We start from the raw sequence: 18,703 nt of genomic DNA on the forward strand, positions 1-18,703 counted from the left end.
TAACTTCACAACTTTATGGAAAAAGACAACAGTTTGGAAATAACCTGACACACTTTGTTTATTTACTATGTAGAAACATCTTGAAACGAATTTTATTGTTGACGATGTTCAAAGAATAGTTCCGAACACAATTGTTATTGCCTTAACTAGGAACATACAATCATGTACGTCAAGACATAAATCTCTTTATGTGTTTACAAAAGCGACACAACAGACTGTGAGCCGTTGATCGCAAATACAACTTTAGATTAGGGTTAGCAGCTTTCAAATAAATGAATGAATTTCGAGGTACCAAACAAAACTAGACAACCTAAAAAAGCCAAGCAAGTTCAAATATGTGAAACATTAGGTAAGATTTCTTGTCGCAGCGTAGACACTAACTAAATAGTCTTTTGTGAAGCTAGATATCCCAAGAATCGAAATCGCTAGTCCTTACAGGTAGCCACGATTTCCGACGCCACTCACATGAACGCAGCCCCTATTTAAAAGATAACGTGCATATATAACTGAGATTCTCACCCCAGGTCTCAAGATGAGCTGCTGTATTCACTTTGTGATATCTTTTAATTCCGATCATACAGCCCTGCTTCGGACAATACAAGCCAAGGTCTCAAAGCTACATTGGATTAATGGTACGTGATCGTTGTATGCAATGGTTAAATTAGCCCAGATACAATAGAAGAACGTTGTGAAAGTAAGACACTAAAAAGTTAATAAAATAACCAAATCACATGTCTTGAGCCAAGTAAAAAAAAGGACGTAAGAATTAAAGCATTTGAGGCCTATAAAATCAAAGGCAGCTAAATCTAAGTCTGTCAAATATTCAGGTATACTACAAAAATCGGCCCTAAACACGTCATTACGGATCCTCCCGATCCATCGAAGTACTGCTCTTGCTAGGGCCAGTGTTAGCAACACTCCCGGTTTGAAAATCTGAAATAACTTTGTTCGTATAGCTACAATATTCTTTATTTTTAGAATTATTTTAGAATTTAGAATATTACTAATAATCTGAATTTTAAATGATAAAACTTCGTTTATTAGTACTTAATACAGAGTAAACTTAACTTTTTTGAACTGAATTTGTTAGAGATTTAGCTGCTTTTGTTATAACATGAAAACACTAAAGCATGTTCAACTAACTAAACAAGATAGAGCCATTGTTAATACATTTTACGACATTAAGGCGTTTAGCTGCCTTTGATTTTATAGGCCTCATTTATTATTTAGGATAGATAGGCAATGGAGTTAATGATAGGTAACTCACCTTTACTTTAAATTATACTTTCATATAAATTATCGAAACTAGGACAGATAATTTTACCTTTTCTAGCTACCAAAATTTATAAGAATCTCGTTCATGATTCAATTTTTCATTTATGTTGGCGATAATTCCTTTGAAGGCCTTTTCTCATCAGGAAATTAATGTAAGTATTTGCTAGTGAAGCAATTGTATAATGTTTGAAATTGTAATCATTTATCGATCTAAAATTGCCACTTGCGCCAGATATTGCACCTAACCATTGAAATACATAATAAATAACCAAAAAAACTAGTTCCCATTGTTTGAAAACTACGCTTGATTCAATCGTATCATCAAGGGTGTTTCCAATCGTGTATTAATCAAATGCAATAAGACATTTCGTTCAACAAGTGCGGTGGAGAATGGCAGGAGGAGGGTGGTAGACCAGACGCGACTTCGATATCATCTTAGCACAGGTATATTACCATTGCGCAACAAGTCAATCGATAAGGCGTCGACCCGACCCTGTACAGGTATGCACTCGGAAAGTGTTCAGCAAAATATAATCCAATTGAAAAAAAAAAGTTTGTCTATTTGTTCTACTCTCTCGCGCTTTGTATATCCAAAATAGATATAGCATTTCGGAGAAGGGTTCTGATATATTACAACTAAAGTTCAAAAGGTGGTTAAGAATTGTTTTAACAAATAAAACAAGCATAGAGTGGATATATTTATAGATATTAAGTCTAGATAAAGATCAAAAAACTTTTTCGTCGTACAAATGTTTTCCTGACGGAAAATTCTTGCGGATTCAATCTACGACCCTCGCCCCAGTTGTCAGGGGTGCACCACAAACAGACAGCCAAAAGGTAGGTTTCGGGTCTTTATCGTAGAAAAATTACTGGTCTACTGAGTTAAGATACCCACTTAATGTTCATTTCAATGATATTGTAGATATGGTAAGTATGGTCTATTAGAATGACAACAGGATACTCAACACAGTTACAATACTGCAATGATAAGATGGGCTTTGCGCTCGACTACCCACTTGTGCTAATAAAACGTATACTCGCAAACGACAATGCAGACAGAAGGAAATTGCTCCATTACGTTGTACTGTTCGATTGAGGAAGTCGTTCTATTGACATCTGCGACCTAGGTATTGTTATGTGTGACTTGTGACGACTAACACAGACCGAGAGTGTGAAATTCACTTTGAAGGAACTAATGCAAACGAAAAGCACATAATATTAAAAACAAAGGAACCAAGACGGATTTAATTATCAAATATATACTTTTTTTTGTCCAATGGTAAATTTGTAAGCGTCCTAAGCTAAACTATCGGACACGTTATAATGAATGTTAATAATTTAATATCGTAGATGCTTTACTGGGTACATTGTAAACCCTTACTGAAAATGAAAACAGAAGGTAGCACATAAAAAAGCAGCAAAGTTCAACAACAAAAAACAGTTCTTTCACTTTTTCTCATCTCTAATACGATTCTCTTTTTTTTGTGAAGTGGCTATTAACAAGCGTTCGTGTTGGTCAGAAAAAGCATATTGGAAACAGCTTTTACCCCACCTTCATAAGAAAAAATGTATATTTAATAAGAATAACAATGCAAAAGCAAAAACGAGATTTGTGATTTAAAATTTAAATTAAGGAACACTTTTTTGGGTCCTGAGAAAACCGCCGAACTTCTGCCTACTCGTAAAAGGTAGTCGGCGAAGCATATTGGATTTGAACCAACTAAAATCCTCTCTCTGTCCCTCTTAAAAACCAGCGAACCATTCGAGCTTCGGATGAGATAGAACTCATCCTTGTTACGCTCGGATGAAGGTGATATGTTTCGCGCGAAGCGTATCTCCTTACCACCTATTTTTTGTCAGGTAGGGAACCGTACCTCATGCGTGAGGGTTCCGTGGCTAGGGGCCGCACGGCTATATGGGTCTTGATGTTCCGCCGATTTTAGGGGCGGAACGCGAGTCTAAGGATGTTTTTAGGGCCCTGACCACCAAACAATTCCCTTTGCACTCTCTTACCCAACGTCCGACCTCCCTCTGCGGTCAACATTACCAGCAGCAGACTGGCAGCGTCACCACGAGGACTACTGACCGACTGGGCATCGATCGTCGACGACTAACGACGCCGGTTTTCGTGGTACGTCGGCTGGTCAGGCCGCTCGGGCGGTACCACTGGTTTTCTGGTTTACCCCGCTGGCATAGTACCAGCCTGCCGGGTCGGAACGCAATACCGCCAACCGTCTACATCGCCAATAACTATGCAATTTTCTAATTATCTGTACAAATGGATGCTAGTGGTGATTTAAACTTCTTCAAACAGCCTGCTTATGTACCAGTACCACTCTGTGATGTTTCAAAACAAGAACTCCACGTTCAACTACAAACTGCACTGCGAACTAACGGTAAGCTCTGCAAAAGTAATTAGCAACCTGGCTTCTATTACCCGGTGGAGTAATTATATCTTACTAATTAGATTGGGTGTCCTATCTTGTGTTATGAACTTCCAAGACGACGAGACCCGTGTTTTTTTTTTTTTTTTTTTTATTGCCTTTGTAGGCAGACGGGCATACGGCCCACCTGATGGTGAGTGGTTACCGTCGCCCATGGACTTCAGCAATGCCAGGGGCAGAGCCAAGCCGCTGCCTACCGCTTAATACTCTCCACAAGCCTCGTTTGAAGAAGGACATGTCATAGCGCTCGGGAAACACCGTGGAGGGGAGCTTATTCCATAGCCGGATGGTACGTGGCAAAAAAGACCTCTGGAAACGCACTGTGGATGATCGCAGTGGCTCCAGGTAGTATGGATGAACTCTACTCCGGTGGCGGGCGGTGCGATGGTAAAAACGAGATGCTGGTATCATCTCGAACAATTCCTCAGAGCACTCCCCATGGAACATACGGTACAAAATACAGAGGGAACCGAAGTCCCTCCGCAGACCCAGAGGCTCCAAACGACTTAATTATGTAGACAGGTACTATCATGTATTCCCGATAACTATTTTAAATGAATTTTACTTGAATAGCGTGTTGAGTAGAGTCTCAGAAAACATTTGAAACAAAGTTCACGATCTGGAACTGCAACATTGGTCTACAGTAATCAATTTTATTTACTTGATAACAATTAATAGCAATATCGTTATAAAATCTCAGTTCGAACAGTCCAACTGTAGTATTTCGATAGGTAAGATTTTCATTTTATTTATTTAGTAATCAATTTTATTTTCTTGACAACAATTCATAACAATATCGTTCTAACATTCCAGTTTGAAGAATCCAATGTTAGTTTTTCGATGGGCGAGATTTTAATTTTATTTATTGTCTTTTACTGGTGGTAGGACCTCTTGTGAGTCCGCACGGTTAGGTACCATCACCCTGGCTATTTCTGCTGTGAAGCAGTAATGCGTTACGGTCTGAAGGGTGGGGCAACCGTTGCAATTATACTGATACCTTAGAACACATATCTCAAGGTGGGTGGCGGCATTTATATTATAGATATCTATGGGCTTCAGTAACCACTTAACACCAGGTGGGCTTTTATGGGAGTAGTGAGTAGATTATAGGGCCACTTGTCTGCGGACACTTGATGTCCACAATGGTAATTCCGCCACTCACTTTGATTCATGAGTTCGAAGTCTCAATTAAATTATATAGTAGCTGCCTTTTCCTTGAAATCAACCAGAATGACTTCGCGGCAAAAATATAAGACACAATTCGATAAGAACAAGACATAGCGACGAACATATCAAGACAATGTACTCGTACAGTTCGCAATGTACATAAACGTTAAGAGTTTAATCAAACAAAATGCGAACGTTCTCTACTAAGGTCTTCTTGATTAACGCCCAATCGATACGCGTTTACAATATTAATATCTTACAGAAGAGTAAACACAATTTTATCGATTAATAATAATAATAATTATCCTCGATACTGCACGCATTGTGAGGAGGTTTCTCACTCTGGAGTCCTAACCACTGGTGGCTTGTGTCGTAGACACCGCCATCAGCGGCAATCTTTTTTTATATAGTGTTTTTTAAAAATTGTATTTTTAATATCTTTTTTAAAAAATATTATGTAACTAATAAGATTTTAAATAAATATAAATAAATAATAATAATAATATTTATTCAAGCCTCTTAAAATGCAAACACGTACAAGAATTCTTAACACTAGTATAATAATATACATGGCTTTTTTATGAGGTATACAGTAACAAAATTCCCTGACTTTTATGCTAGGAAAACCTGTGTTACAAGTCAGTGGTTCAGTGCTAGGTCACCAGGTAAAGAAAGAAGAAAGATTGATAAGTCTATACGAGTAGCAATCGAAAAAAATTACATGAACGTTAAAAAAAAAAACCAACGAACACATTATTAGACGTGTGAAGAGTCAAAGAACGGTACCAAAGTATCTTACATTTTAATAGCATTTGGTTATTCGTCATGAGTTCTGACCCGATCATTTATTTATTCCTACTGCGACTTCCTCATTAGTTGTGGAAGTTTACTCACCGTATCACTTCTGTCTCTTTTTTTTAATAATATATATACATATATAAAGAAAAACTTTTCCTCATTTAAAACTCTTTAGTTTTGAAAAAGATTTTTCTCAGAAGGAATCACTCACCTGTCTGTCATTCAGTAAAAAGAATTTTGTATTATCTATTATATTAATACTGTTTAAAATATTAATTTTAAAAGAGATTAAGGGCTTTAAACGTTGTTTTCTTATTATATCACAGAAAACGCAATTAAATCTGTTATTGTTTATTTATTGTGAAGAATTCCATATAATTATATGTATATTGACCTTATCCTCTAATAAATGAACTTGACCTAGTCTTTACTCCCAGAATTCTTACTTTGATAATTGGAGCATGGTGGGTGACGAAATCCCACGATTTGGCTCATCCTTCTTTTTTTATTACTGTAATAATTATCTCAACGTAATTAATTTTAATAGAGAGAAGAAAAATTAGTAATTGTACATAGATCTGTTGTTTTTTTTGTTTTTTCAAAATGAAGAGGTGTAATTACACTTCGGCTATTTTAGTGATTTAATTTTTAGAGGCGATGAAAGTAGATTGGGTGCTCTTGACTGCTCTTAACGCCGATGACCCTATATCTGAGTTTGATGAGTTCCGGTCGAAACGGTCAATATGATTGTTATACAGTTGTCTATAGTATTTTGTTTACAATTGTTATGTCTATGGTATTTTTACTGATGTTAGGACCTATTGTGAGTCCGCACGGGTAGGTTCCACCAACCTGCCTATTTCTGCCGTGAAGCAGTAACGCGTTTCGGTTTGAAGGGTGGGCCAGCCATTGTAACTAAACTTGAGACCTTAGAACTTATATCTCAAGGTGGGTGGCGCATTTACGTTGTAGATGTCTATGGGCTCCAGTAACCACTTAACACCAGGTGGGCTGTGAGATCGTCCCTCTATCTAAGCAATAAAAAAAAAGCTTCACGTGTCTAAGGCGCTTTATATTTTATTCACTTTTTGCTATCATAATTTAAGCTACTTTAACGATAAATCTTGCGTTTGCTTTTCTGTCATTAGATTATTGTATTCAATATTATACAGTTGTCATCACAAAACTGTATGCAAATATTAAATGATAAATTAAGAAAATAATAACTAATGTAACACAAACATTGTTGTCACAGGTGAACCTGATCTTGTGAACGGTAGAAATATCGCTGACCTTTACATACCTATATTATTATTTGTGTAAAGAAATATTTCAACGTAGCTTGCAGCAAATCCAAAACGTTCGTTTAACCTGGCAGGTATTAAATAACGATGATGATACAATAATTTTCTTACTGTGGCCTAACGTCCTGACATGGATTAACTATAGCAAAAATAGTTCGGATTGCTGTTGAAGCGGTCATTTAGATAAAAAAAATATATTAGTTACTAATCGCGTCCTATAGCATAACATAGATATTTTTAAAACATTTCGAATGTATTAGCACTGGATTCAGATATTCGAGATAATTATTTATATAAACTAATATATAAATCTACAGTGATTTTTACGGATGTTCCGTAATAACTACTGAACCTTGCATCCGATTGACTTGAAACTTGGTATTCATGTAGAAAATCCATGTACTTAATGGATATGCTAATATTTATATGCGTGTTGGACTCCCTACACAAGTTGCGGGGGCGTTAATGATGAGAATCTTTGTAGGGGTGAGAAATAATAATGTTAATTTTAAATGCCCAGCGAAGCAGAGGGGTACAGCTAGTTATTTATATATTCGAAGGCAGACAAGTAAACTGATCATCGCGAAAGACTTCTTAATATTTGAAAGTACACGTCATCGCACACGGAAAAAAGTAGGAACACTCACTCCAAAGTCAGACGATACGGGAAAATAATGTTAGCTGGAAAGAATCTGCCGACTGGAGCTTCAGGTACTAGTAACTGGTTGAGTTCCACTACAATGGCGAATGCAGCAGTCGCAAAAAGAAGACTACTACATCATCACGTGTAAATCCTCAGTACTGACGCCGCTTTTGGACGCTGGCAACGCCAGGGATACCGACACATCGCTATCAGTCTGACTTGGTGTGAATCAGAAGATACTGTTATGCCAATCCCACCTCATCAAACTTCCGGCCTCACTTATTTTCTTACCCTTAAATCCTATCCTCCGTGCTGATGGTTAATCACGATAAATGCATTTATCAACCCTTATAACACAAAATGGGCGATGATATTCAAGTTTTGATATCTATGGGTTTTTGTAGCCGCGTAAATTCTCAAGCAGCTTATCGTATTTTCGCCATTACTTCGAATTAGTTAATCTTTTCGCGATAGAGTATTATTTTTCTTCGTTTTCCCCCGAGTTGTAGACATATTATTATAATATAAATTACTTTTACGATTTAATCCATCGTTTTTTTTTATGTATTATATTATACTTGTATTACTCGTATTCGTGACAACGAAAGCTATAGAGTATTTGAAACGTCAGAAATATTAATATGATGGCAATAATAATTAAGAAAAAAAACGGGGCATTAAACCGCAAATGAAATTTTAATTACATAGTATATCTATTCTGCCCATTATACCGATACCTTTTCTAAAATGGATGTAATTGCTTTGTAATCACAAATCACATCAACTCAAAAACGACAAAAAGTATTTATGTTTTTTTTTTTTATATTAGAAGAACAAACGTTTCGGAAATGATTTCGGAAGCGTTAAAATGGCAAAATTTACTGGTGGTAGGACCTCTTGAGAGTCCGCGCGGGTAGATACCACCACCCTGCTTATTTCTGCTGTGAAGCAGTAATGCGTTTCGGTTTGAAAGGTGGGGCAGCCGCTGTAACTATACTTGAGACCTTAGAACTTATGTCTCAAAGTGGGTGGCGCATTTACGTTGTAGATGTCTATGGGCTCCAGTAACCACTTAACACCAGGTGGACTGTGAGCTCGTCCACCCATGTAAGCAATAAAATAAAAATATTTATCACCCCTAAAACATTTGCGATCGATGCGCTAAGATATTATTCGACCTTCATAACATAGTGGAGTATTCTTCCTCGTAATTGATTTATGTATTATATTATTTTAATGTGGGACCTAAATAGTTTTATGACTATATTACGTTACTCTGCGATGTTAAAAATGTTGTATCTATCACAGAAACCAGACGATTTAATAAATCTTCCCGCATGTTTTTTCGGGTTGTCTCTAATATTCAAAATTATACGTGAATTATTAATTAAAATTTGTTAACATTTAACAATCTCTCGATATTTAGAAAAAACACTCTTACAAAGTCAAACATTTGCAGTTTTTAATTTCATTATGATTCATGTTACACTCAAATTCGCTTTATTTACGTTTTGCGTTAAATATGGAATCATCAGAAAATGTTGTCAATTAATTTAAAACCTTACTATGTTATCTATATATTAATACGTGACGGAAAAACTTTGTATCCCTTTTTACGAAAATTGCGCGGACGGAGGAGTATGAAATTTCCCACACTTATAGAGAATATAGAGAAGGAGTGCACAATGCTAATATTTTTTTAAAATAATGCGTAAAAGATACTTTAAATCAATAAAGAAAACATTACACACACTACCATGTATTTGACACAACACATCATAAAAACATACTCTTTGTTTACTGTCAATTGGGAAATTTTGTTATTGTTTAAAGTCTGTGGTCGAATTGAAAATAGATTAATATTGTTGATCTATAGTGCAGTTTTGGCGAATACTGTGATTATATTATCGAATTATAATAGTGTTTGACAATAGAACCATAATAATGTTTAAACTTATAATTTCAATTAATTATAGTCGAATTTCGACTACTGCGGGACCACTAGTATATATTAAAGTGTAATAAATGAATTATTTTATTTTATTATCAATGAAACTACAGTTGATCCTACGAATAACATTTATATGATATAAATTAAACACAAACTTCTATTATTATAATATATGAATTAATTAATAGAGCTTACTTTCAACTCAACTCGAAGTAAGAAGGAAAATTTAAATGAGTCCTTTTTTCTTGAGGATTTAATGAAATATTTAAATGTTTTTCACTTTCGCGTTTAAATCGAGAACGTTTAGACTATCACAACCACGTCCTTATCTTACGATGACGCGCCGTAGACTGGCGATGTATTCTGTCGGCTGACTGCAACGGCTGCAAGTGCAGATACCTCAATTCTCAAACGTACCTAAGTCGTTCAATTATTTATATGCGAATATTTTATTTACGCTGCTGTCTGTCGATATCAAGCCTAGCTCCTGTACTATTCCGAATGCCTATAAGTACAAGCAGCTGCTTAAACATCAAATGGACGAAAAACGGCAACTGCAGAACAACTCCTAGGGATAACAGATACAACTGTTTATTATTATTATTATTATTTTGTTATTGCTTAGATGGATGGACGAGCTCACAGCCCACCTGGTGTTAAGTGGTTACTGGAGCCCATAGACATCTACAACGTAAATGCGTAAATGCGCCCCTTGAGATATAAGTTCTAAGGTCTCAGTATAGTTACAACGGCTGCCCCGCACTTCAAACCGAAACGCATTACTGCTTCACGGCAGAAATAGGCGGGGCGGTGGTACCTACCCGTGCGGACTCACAAGAGGTCCTACCACCAGTAAACCAGTATTGTACAGTAACAATGATACTTTACGAGAGGGAGCTAACGTTGACTGAGCAATAGATGATCAGTGTATATGCGCACACGACACCGGCTGGCGAATTTGCTGTTCAGCCACCAGCAACCATTACATCGTTGTTTTTTTTTATGTTTGAGTGATTTTTGGTGTCCCGGAAGCCTTTCCAGTTTTACCAGGGCAGGTGGGCGAGTAAAGGCTCAGACAAGACGGGTGGAATTTGCTAACAACTGCCCGAGCGCCTCCAAAGAAGACCTAACAACTCAAGAGCAACTGCTTTGCGAATGAATCTACTACCGGATCGGAATCGCGACCCGCTGAGAAGATCTGGCGAGAAACTTAGCGGGCTGGTGTTTAGGTTAGGTTGCACATCGAACTCTTTGGCGAGTTCGACGAGTATGGTTACAACAAAACATCTGTATCTCTCTTCTTTCTACATCTAATTGAGAGGACGGTGGATGGATATATGTGACATCAACGCTCTCAGAATGGAAGCACTCAATGTAGACAGAAGTGGTTTTTACATTTAGATGTGCAACATTGCAAAAGTCTGAATATTTTGTTGTTCACATGGAGAATCTGCTATTGATACTTCTGCTGTAAAATGCGATGGGGTCTCTGAAGCGATCCTGGCATGGGTCCCTTTTTTCGTATCCGTCAAAACATATAGTTAAAGATGTGGCCATGTGGCACAAAAATACCAATAACAAATACAAGTTCAAGTGATCAGTATTATTATTTGACAGTGAACTACAAAATATATTTAAAAAAATAGGAATGTTGAAACATATACAAGTATGAATTGATCATCAGTTTCGCAATGTCCGTATCTTGGTCAAACATATATTTTAAGTAATGTTCCAATTTAACAAATAACAACTAAATCAATTGTATATATATATGTATATTGTAGCGATTAACATAATTAAAAATATTTTCACAAGAAATCTGCTTGCTTGTCAAAGTATAAATTAATGCTATTGTTAGATTATTAATAGAAAAAAAATTACCAATTAAAAATAAACAAAAATTACATAAAAAAAACTCACTGATACCATATATTTTGCATCCATTGTTAACAACCCCTGCAAAAAAAATTACAAAATGAAATAATTTTTTTTCAGTAGCATTGTTATGTTCTTAACAATTAGTTTTCACTTACAACTACATATCGAGGGATGAAAGGCTGTCTGGTTTAAGCTTTTTTTTCTCTTGTAGCCAGACGGCCCACCTAATGGTGAGTGGTTACCGTCGTGAATGGAATTCAGCAATGTCAGGGTGCTGTCTACCGCAAAAGCCAAAGTGACATTTGGCTTAATATGCAACATTTATCTTTGTAACAGTTTGATATTGTTTCCAAAATTTTAAACTTCAAATAGTTCTCCTGTAAAGTTGCAAAGAGGTTGCTTAAACCTATTAGCCCTTCACCCCTTGATATTATATATGGATGTACTTCAGAGTCTAATTAAACAAAAAAATTTTTTTATCGCTCTTAGATATAAACTCAATAAATTTATTTTCTACACTACTACTTTCAACTACATAACTATTAAGAATCGTTTTAATTTGTGGACAAGCAATAAACCTTACCTTGCATAGTAAACGAAACAAAATTTCTAAAATGTAATGACATGTAACTTTTTGGCAAAATATTTTTAAAACTAAACTTTAATATAATAATAATGTGTGACATATTTAGCTACGTTAAACATATATCATTGTGTACCTCTGAAAGTTCACATTTTTACTGGGTCCAGGCCCAAGGTCCACTCGTTATTAAGTTGTAACTAGAGTCCATACACATCAAATTAATATCTTTGTTTGTCTTTCAGTCATGATTTTGAAGTCTCAATTAGGTTGTGGGTGCTTCGCGACAGTAATGGAAAGGACATGTGCCTGTTCAAAACATAACTTACAAACGGTAAAATGCCCTGAGGCTCCCCCCTTGTTCAATTTTATAATATTGATTGTTCCACGTTTAATTTTTGATAAAAAATATTTAATTTTACACTTTTGTATATTATAAATCGTCGAATATTAGATAAAGATGTTATTTGTTACTCAAACACATTTAAACAAAAAGAGAAAATAACTTATATAAATTTCATCGACAAAAACGGTTCCTACTTAATGTTTTATTTTTATTCTATTAAAATTAATGAAAAAGACCGCTTACGTGCTCGGTTTCTTCTGGAATAATTCTCACAATTTAAATAAAATGTACACCATGAAATTTAAAATAATAAAGACCCAAATAATAGAAAAAAAAATTAAATACTAATGTTCCGGAAGATTTAAAAACAAAACAAACTCGACATAAAAAATTTCAATCAATCTTCAGTTGACGTTATTTTTTGTTTGTTGTGACAAATTGATTGGGCAAAGGAAATGTAAATCATTCCAACAAGTTTCTTGTTAAAAGGTGAAGTCGTTGCTGTCGGTCAGAGTGAAGTCAACCTCAATATTGAAGTTCATTTTTAAGCCTATATCCTATAGTAAAATATAAAAATAAATGGTCAGTTCGGTGACTCCTAGATAGATAAATTGGAGGTCAGTGAGTTAGTCATAACATCTCTTGGTTATCGGTTACACTATAATTTACCTAGCACACATTTTCATCTTCGTAATATTATGATTACCTAGCCGAAAGAGGTAGACTACTGCCCATAATTATCACCTAAGTTTCACATTGTTTTACCATTCCATAAAGTTCACACCGTCAGAGCCTACGCTTTCTAGAATCACTCACTGCTTTCATTTGATAGGACCCTAGAAATTGTCCTTTAAAATATTATTTTGGGCTATGTTCGATCAACGAAAATTAATGAGATGGCTGGCTTACCTTCGATAAGTGTAGAATAAAAGGCAATGTAAAAGAAGCGGTGCGCAGAAACTTCCACCGACGAGTGTTTTTTTCCTACCTAAGCTGATGGTCTTGAGGGACCATTTCAGCGTAACCTTAACAAGTAGGTGAGCTCACGGGGCTCAAGCCTCGTTAGGCTTCGCTAGGGTTAGTGCTAGCAACGTAACGACGTTGCTAGCACTAACCCTAGCAAGAGCAGTGCTTCGCAGAATCTACCACCGGATCGGAAACGCGACCCACTGAGAAGATCCGACGAGAAACTCAGTGGGTTGTATCTGGCGGCTAATTTACTCGCCGAACCCTCCTTGCAAGCGACGGGTTCGACAAGAATGATGACTGGGCTTACAATGCTTACAAACCCACAATTGTCGTGAAACCCACGTTTTTGAATATTGTCAAAATCAAAATCTGCTAAAACTTTAATTAGATTTTATTGAATTAGAATTTTAATTCGATTAAAGTAGTGATTCTAGATCGAACCACTTATTTTGCCGAGAAACAAGAGCAATAATAATAAGAGTAAAGTTAATCATAGTGTATTTGTTAGAAACAAATATGTGGGTATTGATGGGAATTAAAAACACAGTTTTTTTTTGTGAGAAATATTTTATTTGCAGTTGTAAAACTGTACAAGTCCTAACAAAACTATAAGTTATATTAAAAATTATGGACCTCGCATGGCACTGCTGACAATCTCGCCACAACAATATAAATGTATCTATACGTAAAAATTCCAAATTTCAAAAATTCCTCAGTCATTTACAACAACATTGACAATCGCCATAAATAAGGCCACATCTATACAATACAGTTTTGGCATTAACATATTATGTATACATGGAGGAAGATATACGTTCGTTATATTAAATAATTACTAATAAAATTTTTGAATTAAGAAAGATTACGAAAAATGTTACCAGGAAAAAAACATCAACATTTTAATGTAAAAAATAATTAAAATTGGAACACATTACAAATCAATCAATCCTTATTCTATTAATGTACATACACAGGGGAGTATATTATATGTACATTTTTAAAGCACCTCGTTTTACACTGGCGTTCTAATATCAGTTTTTGTTCTGGGTACAAACAACCAATCATACGTGATAGGTGCTGTGGAACTCAACATTTCATTATTGAAACTTATGCACGTTTGAGTTCCAAACCACCCATAAATATATGATTATCAATTAAAAGCATAATAACATTAAAATAACAATGGTTAGTATTCAATTCACTAAACAGTTATAACAGAGAATGCGGTAAATCTAGTGAAAACAAAGTATGCTCCTACGAGTACCTACCATAAATCATGTGAATTCTTTTTATTAGCGATAAATTATGAAAAAAGTCAATGGATAAAAACGTTTACAAGAAATTATTGATTTTTTTAGCTTGCGTCTAAACTACGGTACAAAATATAAATTTTGAAGATTCAGTCAAAACCTTGACATTAATTGAAATTTTCTATCAGACTAATTAATACGGGTTCCGTTCACAATATCCCGTAGCAAGTTTTGTTTGATAGTTAAATTTTACAATATCTATCTTTTAGTATATTGATTTAGATCATCTGTATTCGTTAAAGACTGTATAGACTCGCGAATAGGGAATATAGAAAAATGTTTTTTTTTTTCGAAATGCATACAAAACGAAATGCACGGACGTGATGGAAATATAGAAGTGTTTTGTTTTCAATCCCAGCACAGAGAACTGTTTCTTTTCAGTTTTAATATTTATTACCATTACATAAAATTGTGAAATAAATTCAATCGAAGTGAAATTATATTAATAACAAAAATTCGTTAGAAACCATGACATCTTTAAAGTATAATTTTTTTATTAATACTGAAATAAATAAATATTAAAACTTTCGATTTTTATAAATCTCAACGCTATTCTTTCTATTATTTTGATTACTCCAATTTAAACATTAATTATAAGGTCACTTTCTAATGAGCAAATTATTATATTATAATATTATATTATTTAGAATATTTTTACAGTAACACCTTTGACACCTGTCATTAATGACAATTTATTAATCAAAAATGTTTTCTATACGAAGATAGTCCTTCGTTATTGTGAAATCTAAGTAACATGATTTAAAAAATAACTATATTACACATTTAGTATAACCTGGCGAACAATCTTTATTCACAATAATGGCTGACCGTTTAGGAAATCTTAGTCAAAAGCGCTATTCGATTTAAGTTTTTTTTTTTTAAATAAAATGCTTTAATGTTTCTTTATGATCTCAAACAAAATAATCATATTATTCATAATTAAATATACATGTTGTTCATAAACATTCAACAAACTAAACTAGGTTAACACGATTTTTATTCGAATTAATTTAATAGATGTAATATATAAATAAACACATTATGATTGATTGATAATATAAATAGACAATAAAATCAAAATCATAACTATTCATACGACACATGTGAAATGTTAATAAATGAAAAAAAAAAAACGTTTCTTTGCTTTTTAATTTATCAAAAAACACATCATCTTTGCTGTTGGTTAATTAATTATCAAATTGAATTAAGACTAAACGCGTCGCCTTGAATGCGTTTCAATTTACTAAATAATTTCAGTGGAGACATTCATACTTTCATTGCAAACAACAGACCGAGTTAATCATACATACATACATACATACAAAAATGACGTACCGAACTTTGAAAGGACAATAAAGCTTTATCAATCATTAGTCAATTAAATCTCATTGTGCATTGTTAATGTGGAGGTCTTCAGTCACCTTTACGATTGGGACCAAGGAATTGGTATTTCAAATTTACAAAATTTTCATACAACTACGGTTCGATCGATAAAGCTTACCGTCCACTGGCTCGACGAAGCGAAGCGCGTTCGCTCGTGTTAGCTTCAGATCGGCCGCGTGAAGTTCGCCGGGAACATTCCTTTTTCATTGGTCGTTTCTTTGATGCCCATCAGCCAGCCCTCTTCCTGTGTTCGTTTTGAAAATAATAATTACACACTCATGACAACATGGCAGATGACATGTTTCTACATAATTCCAAACATTAGTAAGTTTAAATTATTGAAGTTTTATGAATGCGTTCATAGTTAGCGCAGTTTGCCACCAACATGGGACGTTGATTTTTGCTGAAGCTCTAATGTACCAGACGTAAAATATGTTCCCGGGTATCTTTACCATTCAGCTATTAGGTTAAGATTAAGTGAAGTTTGGGTTTGATTTTTTATCTCTTGTGTCAATACAAAGCAATCAATTTAGGAATCCAATGCAATCGAGACTTCGACTTAGTTACCAGAGCCCATAGACATCAACAAGCTTAAATGCCACCCCTAATCTTGAGACATGAGTTCAAGTCTCAGGTCTACAGTATAACGGCTCCCCACCCACCGCATTGGACGATGATAATGACACGACAAGAAATGGGCTGATGATCACCACCAGTAATTAAGCTAATAATATTTTTTGCATGTTTGATTCTGCACGATGTTCTTCCTGTACACCGTCGAAGTCATTAGTAAGCATGTATCAAGTACGTATCGGATTTGCAGGATTCGAACACGAGCGCAGTTTCGAAACACAACGATAGGGGACTTCCATTAATTACATGAGGTGTTCTAGGGGGATCTTTCCAAATCTCACTTAGGTGGTCTTAGTAAATATCACGTAATTTTTTTTCTAGCAGAAAAAGGTGTACAGTTGCATGAAAATTTATTTCTAGAAGAAATAATAGCCATATCTGACACAATATGTTTGTCGTAATCGTCCGAGCTCCGCAGAGTAGCAAAGTAGCGTTATCGATCAATTGTATCGACACGTGCGAATTGACGAACGTCACAGCGTAACGTCGTCAGTAAATTTTATGATTGTGATTTTAAAATACACAAATACTAGTCTTCAATAAAAGAAATAGAATAAGTTAGGTTTATTATTTTTCTCAATAATCCAATAGTTTGCAACCAAAATATAAATTTTGAAGAATCTCTCGAGAGGTTAAGGTGTTGGGGGGAGGCGAGGAAAATGTTATCTAACCAAGGTGGTCGAAAAATTATCAAAAATGCATCACGTAATTAATCGACGCCCTTTTAAATGTATGTGTCTTTATATCGTACCTGTTCATCTGGATCGTCGTATTCGACAACGCGTATGATGTCGCCGACTTCGAACGAGAGCTCGTCCGAATCCTCGCGCGTGTACCGGTATGTGGCCCGCACGCGGTACAGCACGCCGGGCGGCAGGCCGGCTAGCGTCGCTCCTGCAGTGGACAACCGCTTTTACGACATACGCTCACGGCACGGCTCACTGGTGGTACGACCTCTTCTGGATCCGCACGGGTACATACCACCACCCTGCCTATTTCTGCCGTGATACATGCGTTTCGGTTTGAAGGGCGCGGCAGCCGTCGTAGCTATACTGAGACCTTAGAACCCATATCTCAAGGTGGGTGGAGGCATTTACGTTGTAAATGTCTATGGGCTCCAGTAATCACTTAACATCAGGTGGGCTGTGAACTCGTCCACCCATCTAAGCAATAGATAAAAAAAACAGGAACAAAAAAATTTTTTTAGCACAATACTGCCTTATATTATAAAACATTGTGTGAATTATTTTAGCTTTAGTTCACGATTAAAATAAATAATATCAAAAAATATTTTGTAATAATTGTTAGTAATAAATATTTGTTTTGTATATTATTTATTATGGCAACGTTTGTTTTGTGGTTTTACTAAGTTCAGACGAATGGGCATACCTACACTACCTAAGCTATCGATTTATTTATCTCAGTAACTATAGTTAAATTAGAGATGGAAAACAATTTTCGTGCGTCCAAATTTTGCGGATGAGTCTACGTCAACGTTCCTTGTTAAAACTTATAGTAATAGGAAAAGAAATTCGTCCGCGATTTCTTCTTGCTTTTATTTTATTAGAACCTAAATTTGAATTTATATAATATCATACATACAATAAGTTAGTCGAGTGCGTATAAAAACTGTAAAGCGGATAAGTGCAGACAATACATAAAAAAGATCAACACAGAAAAGAAAAAAACACTAAGAAAAACGTACACAAATGAATGACATACCATTACAATGAGCTATAAATAAAATACATTTATTATTTAATGATAATATATACCAGTGATAAAAAAACAGTAATTTCTTTTTTTTTTCATGGCAACACTACGATCAAAAGTCTATGCCTCTATGGTTGGTTATACATAGATTACTCGTTTCATGAAGTTAAACATAAAAATCAGTTTGCCGTGATGCCACTAATATCTAAATTAAAATATTTAACATTTCTAAATATATAAATATTTTTTAAAATGACTTAAATGTGTTCAATCTAAGAACTATTACGGTAGTTAGCGAATGTTGCCCAA

At 35.0% G+C, this 18,703-nt stretch overlaps 3 protein-coding genes across 9 annotated transcripts in view; 1 reads left to right on the plus strand and 2 right to left on the minus strand.

Annotated features, from left to right (window-relative positions):
• Positions 1-12,786, minus strand: part of LOC101740261 (fatty-acid amide hydrolase 2-A) — a 29,988-nt gene extending 17,202 nt beyond the window's left edge. Inside the window, exons 1-3 of one of the 6 annotated variants that reach the window (XM_021353285.3) lie at positions 12,630-12,774; positions 12,180-12,240; positions 11,509-11,538 (exon numbers count right to left, since the gene is read on the minus strand). In XM_021353285.3, the coding sequence (XP_021208960.2) occupies positions 11,509-11,522 (14 nt within the window). In that variant the 5' untranslated portion in view covers positions 11,523-11,538; positions 12,180-12,240; positions 12,630-12,774. Of the gene's footprint in view, positions 1-11,502; positions 11,539-12,179; positions 12,350-12,629 lie in introns of all 6 variants that reach the window. The other 5 variants (XM_021353283.3, XM_062670009.1, XM_004922873.5 and 2 more) reach the window with 5 other exon arrangements.
• Positions 1-18,703, plus strand: part of LOC101739671 (2-oxoisovalerate dehydrogenase subunit beta, mitochondrial) — a 204,519-nt gene that overhangs the window by 61,922 nt on the left and 123,894 nt on the right. The gene's annotated exons all lie outside the window — the stretch shown is intronic.
• Positions 13,903-18,703, minus strand: part of LOC101740393 (myc box-dependent-interacting protein 1) — a 65,887-nt gene continuing 61,086 nt past the window's right edge. For both annotated transcript variants that reach the window (XM_012697289.4, XM_004922874.5), the window contains 2 exons: positions 17,433-17,575; positions 13,903-16,292 (listed from right to left, as the gene is read on the minus strand). In XM_012697289.4, the coding sequence (XP_012552743.1) occupies positions 16,212-16,292; positions 17,433-17,575 (224 nt within the window). In that variant the 3' untranslated portion in view covers positions 13,903-16,211. The remainder of the gene's footprint in view (positions 16,293-17,432; positions 17,576-18,703) is intronic.

This window comes from Bombyx mori, chromosome 9 (genome assembly GCF_030269925.1).
Source record: "Bombyx mori chromosome 9, ASM3026992v2".
NCBI classification, from domain to species: domain Eukaryota; kingdom Metazoa; phylum Arthropoda; class Insecta; order Lepidoptera; family Bombycidae; genus Bombyx; species Bombyx mori.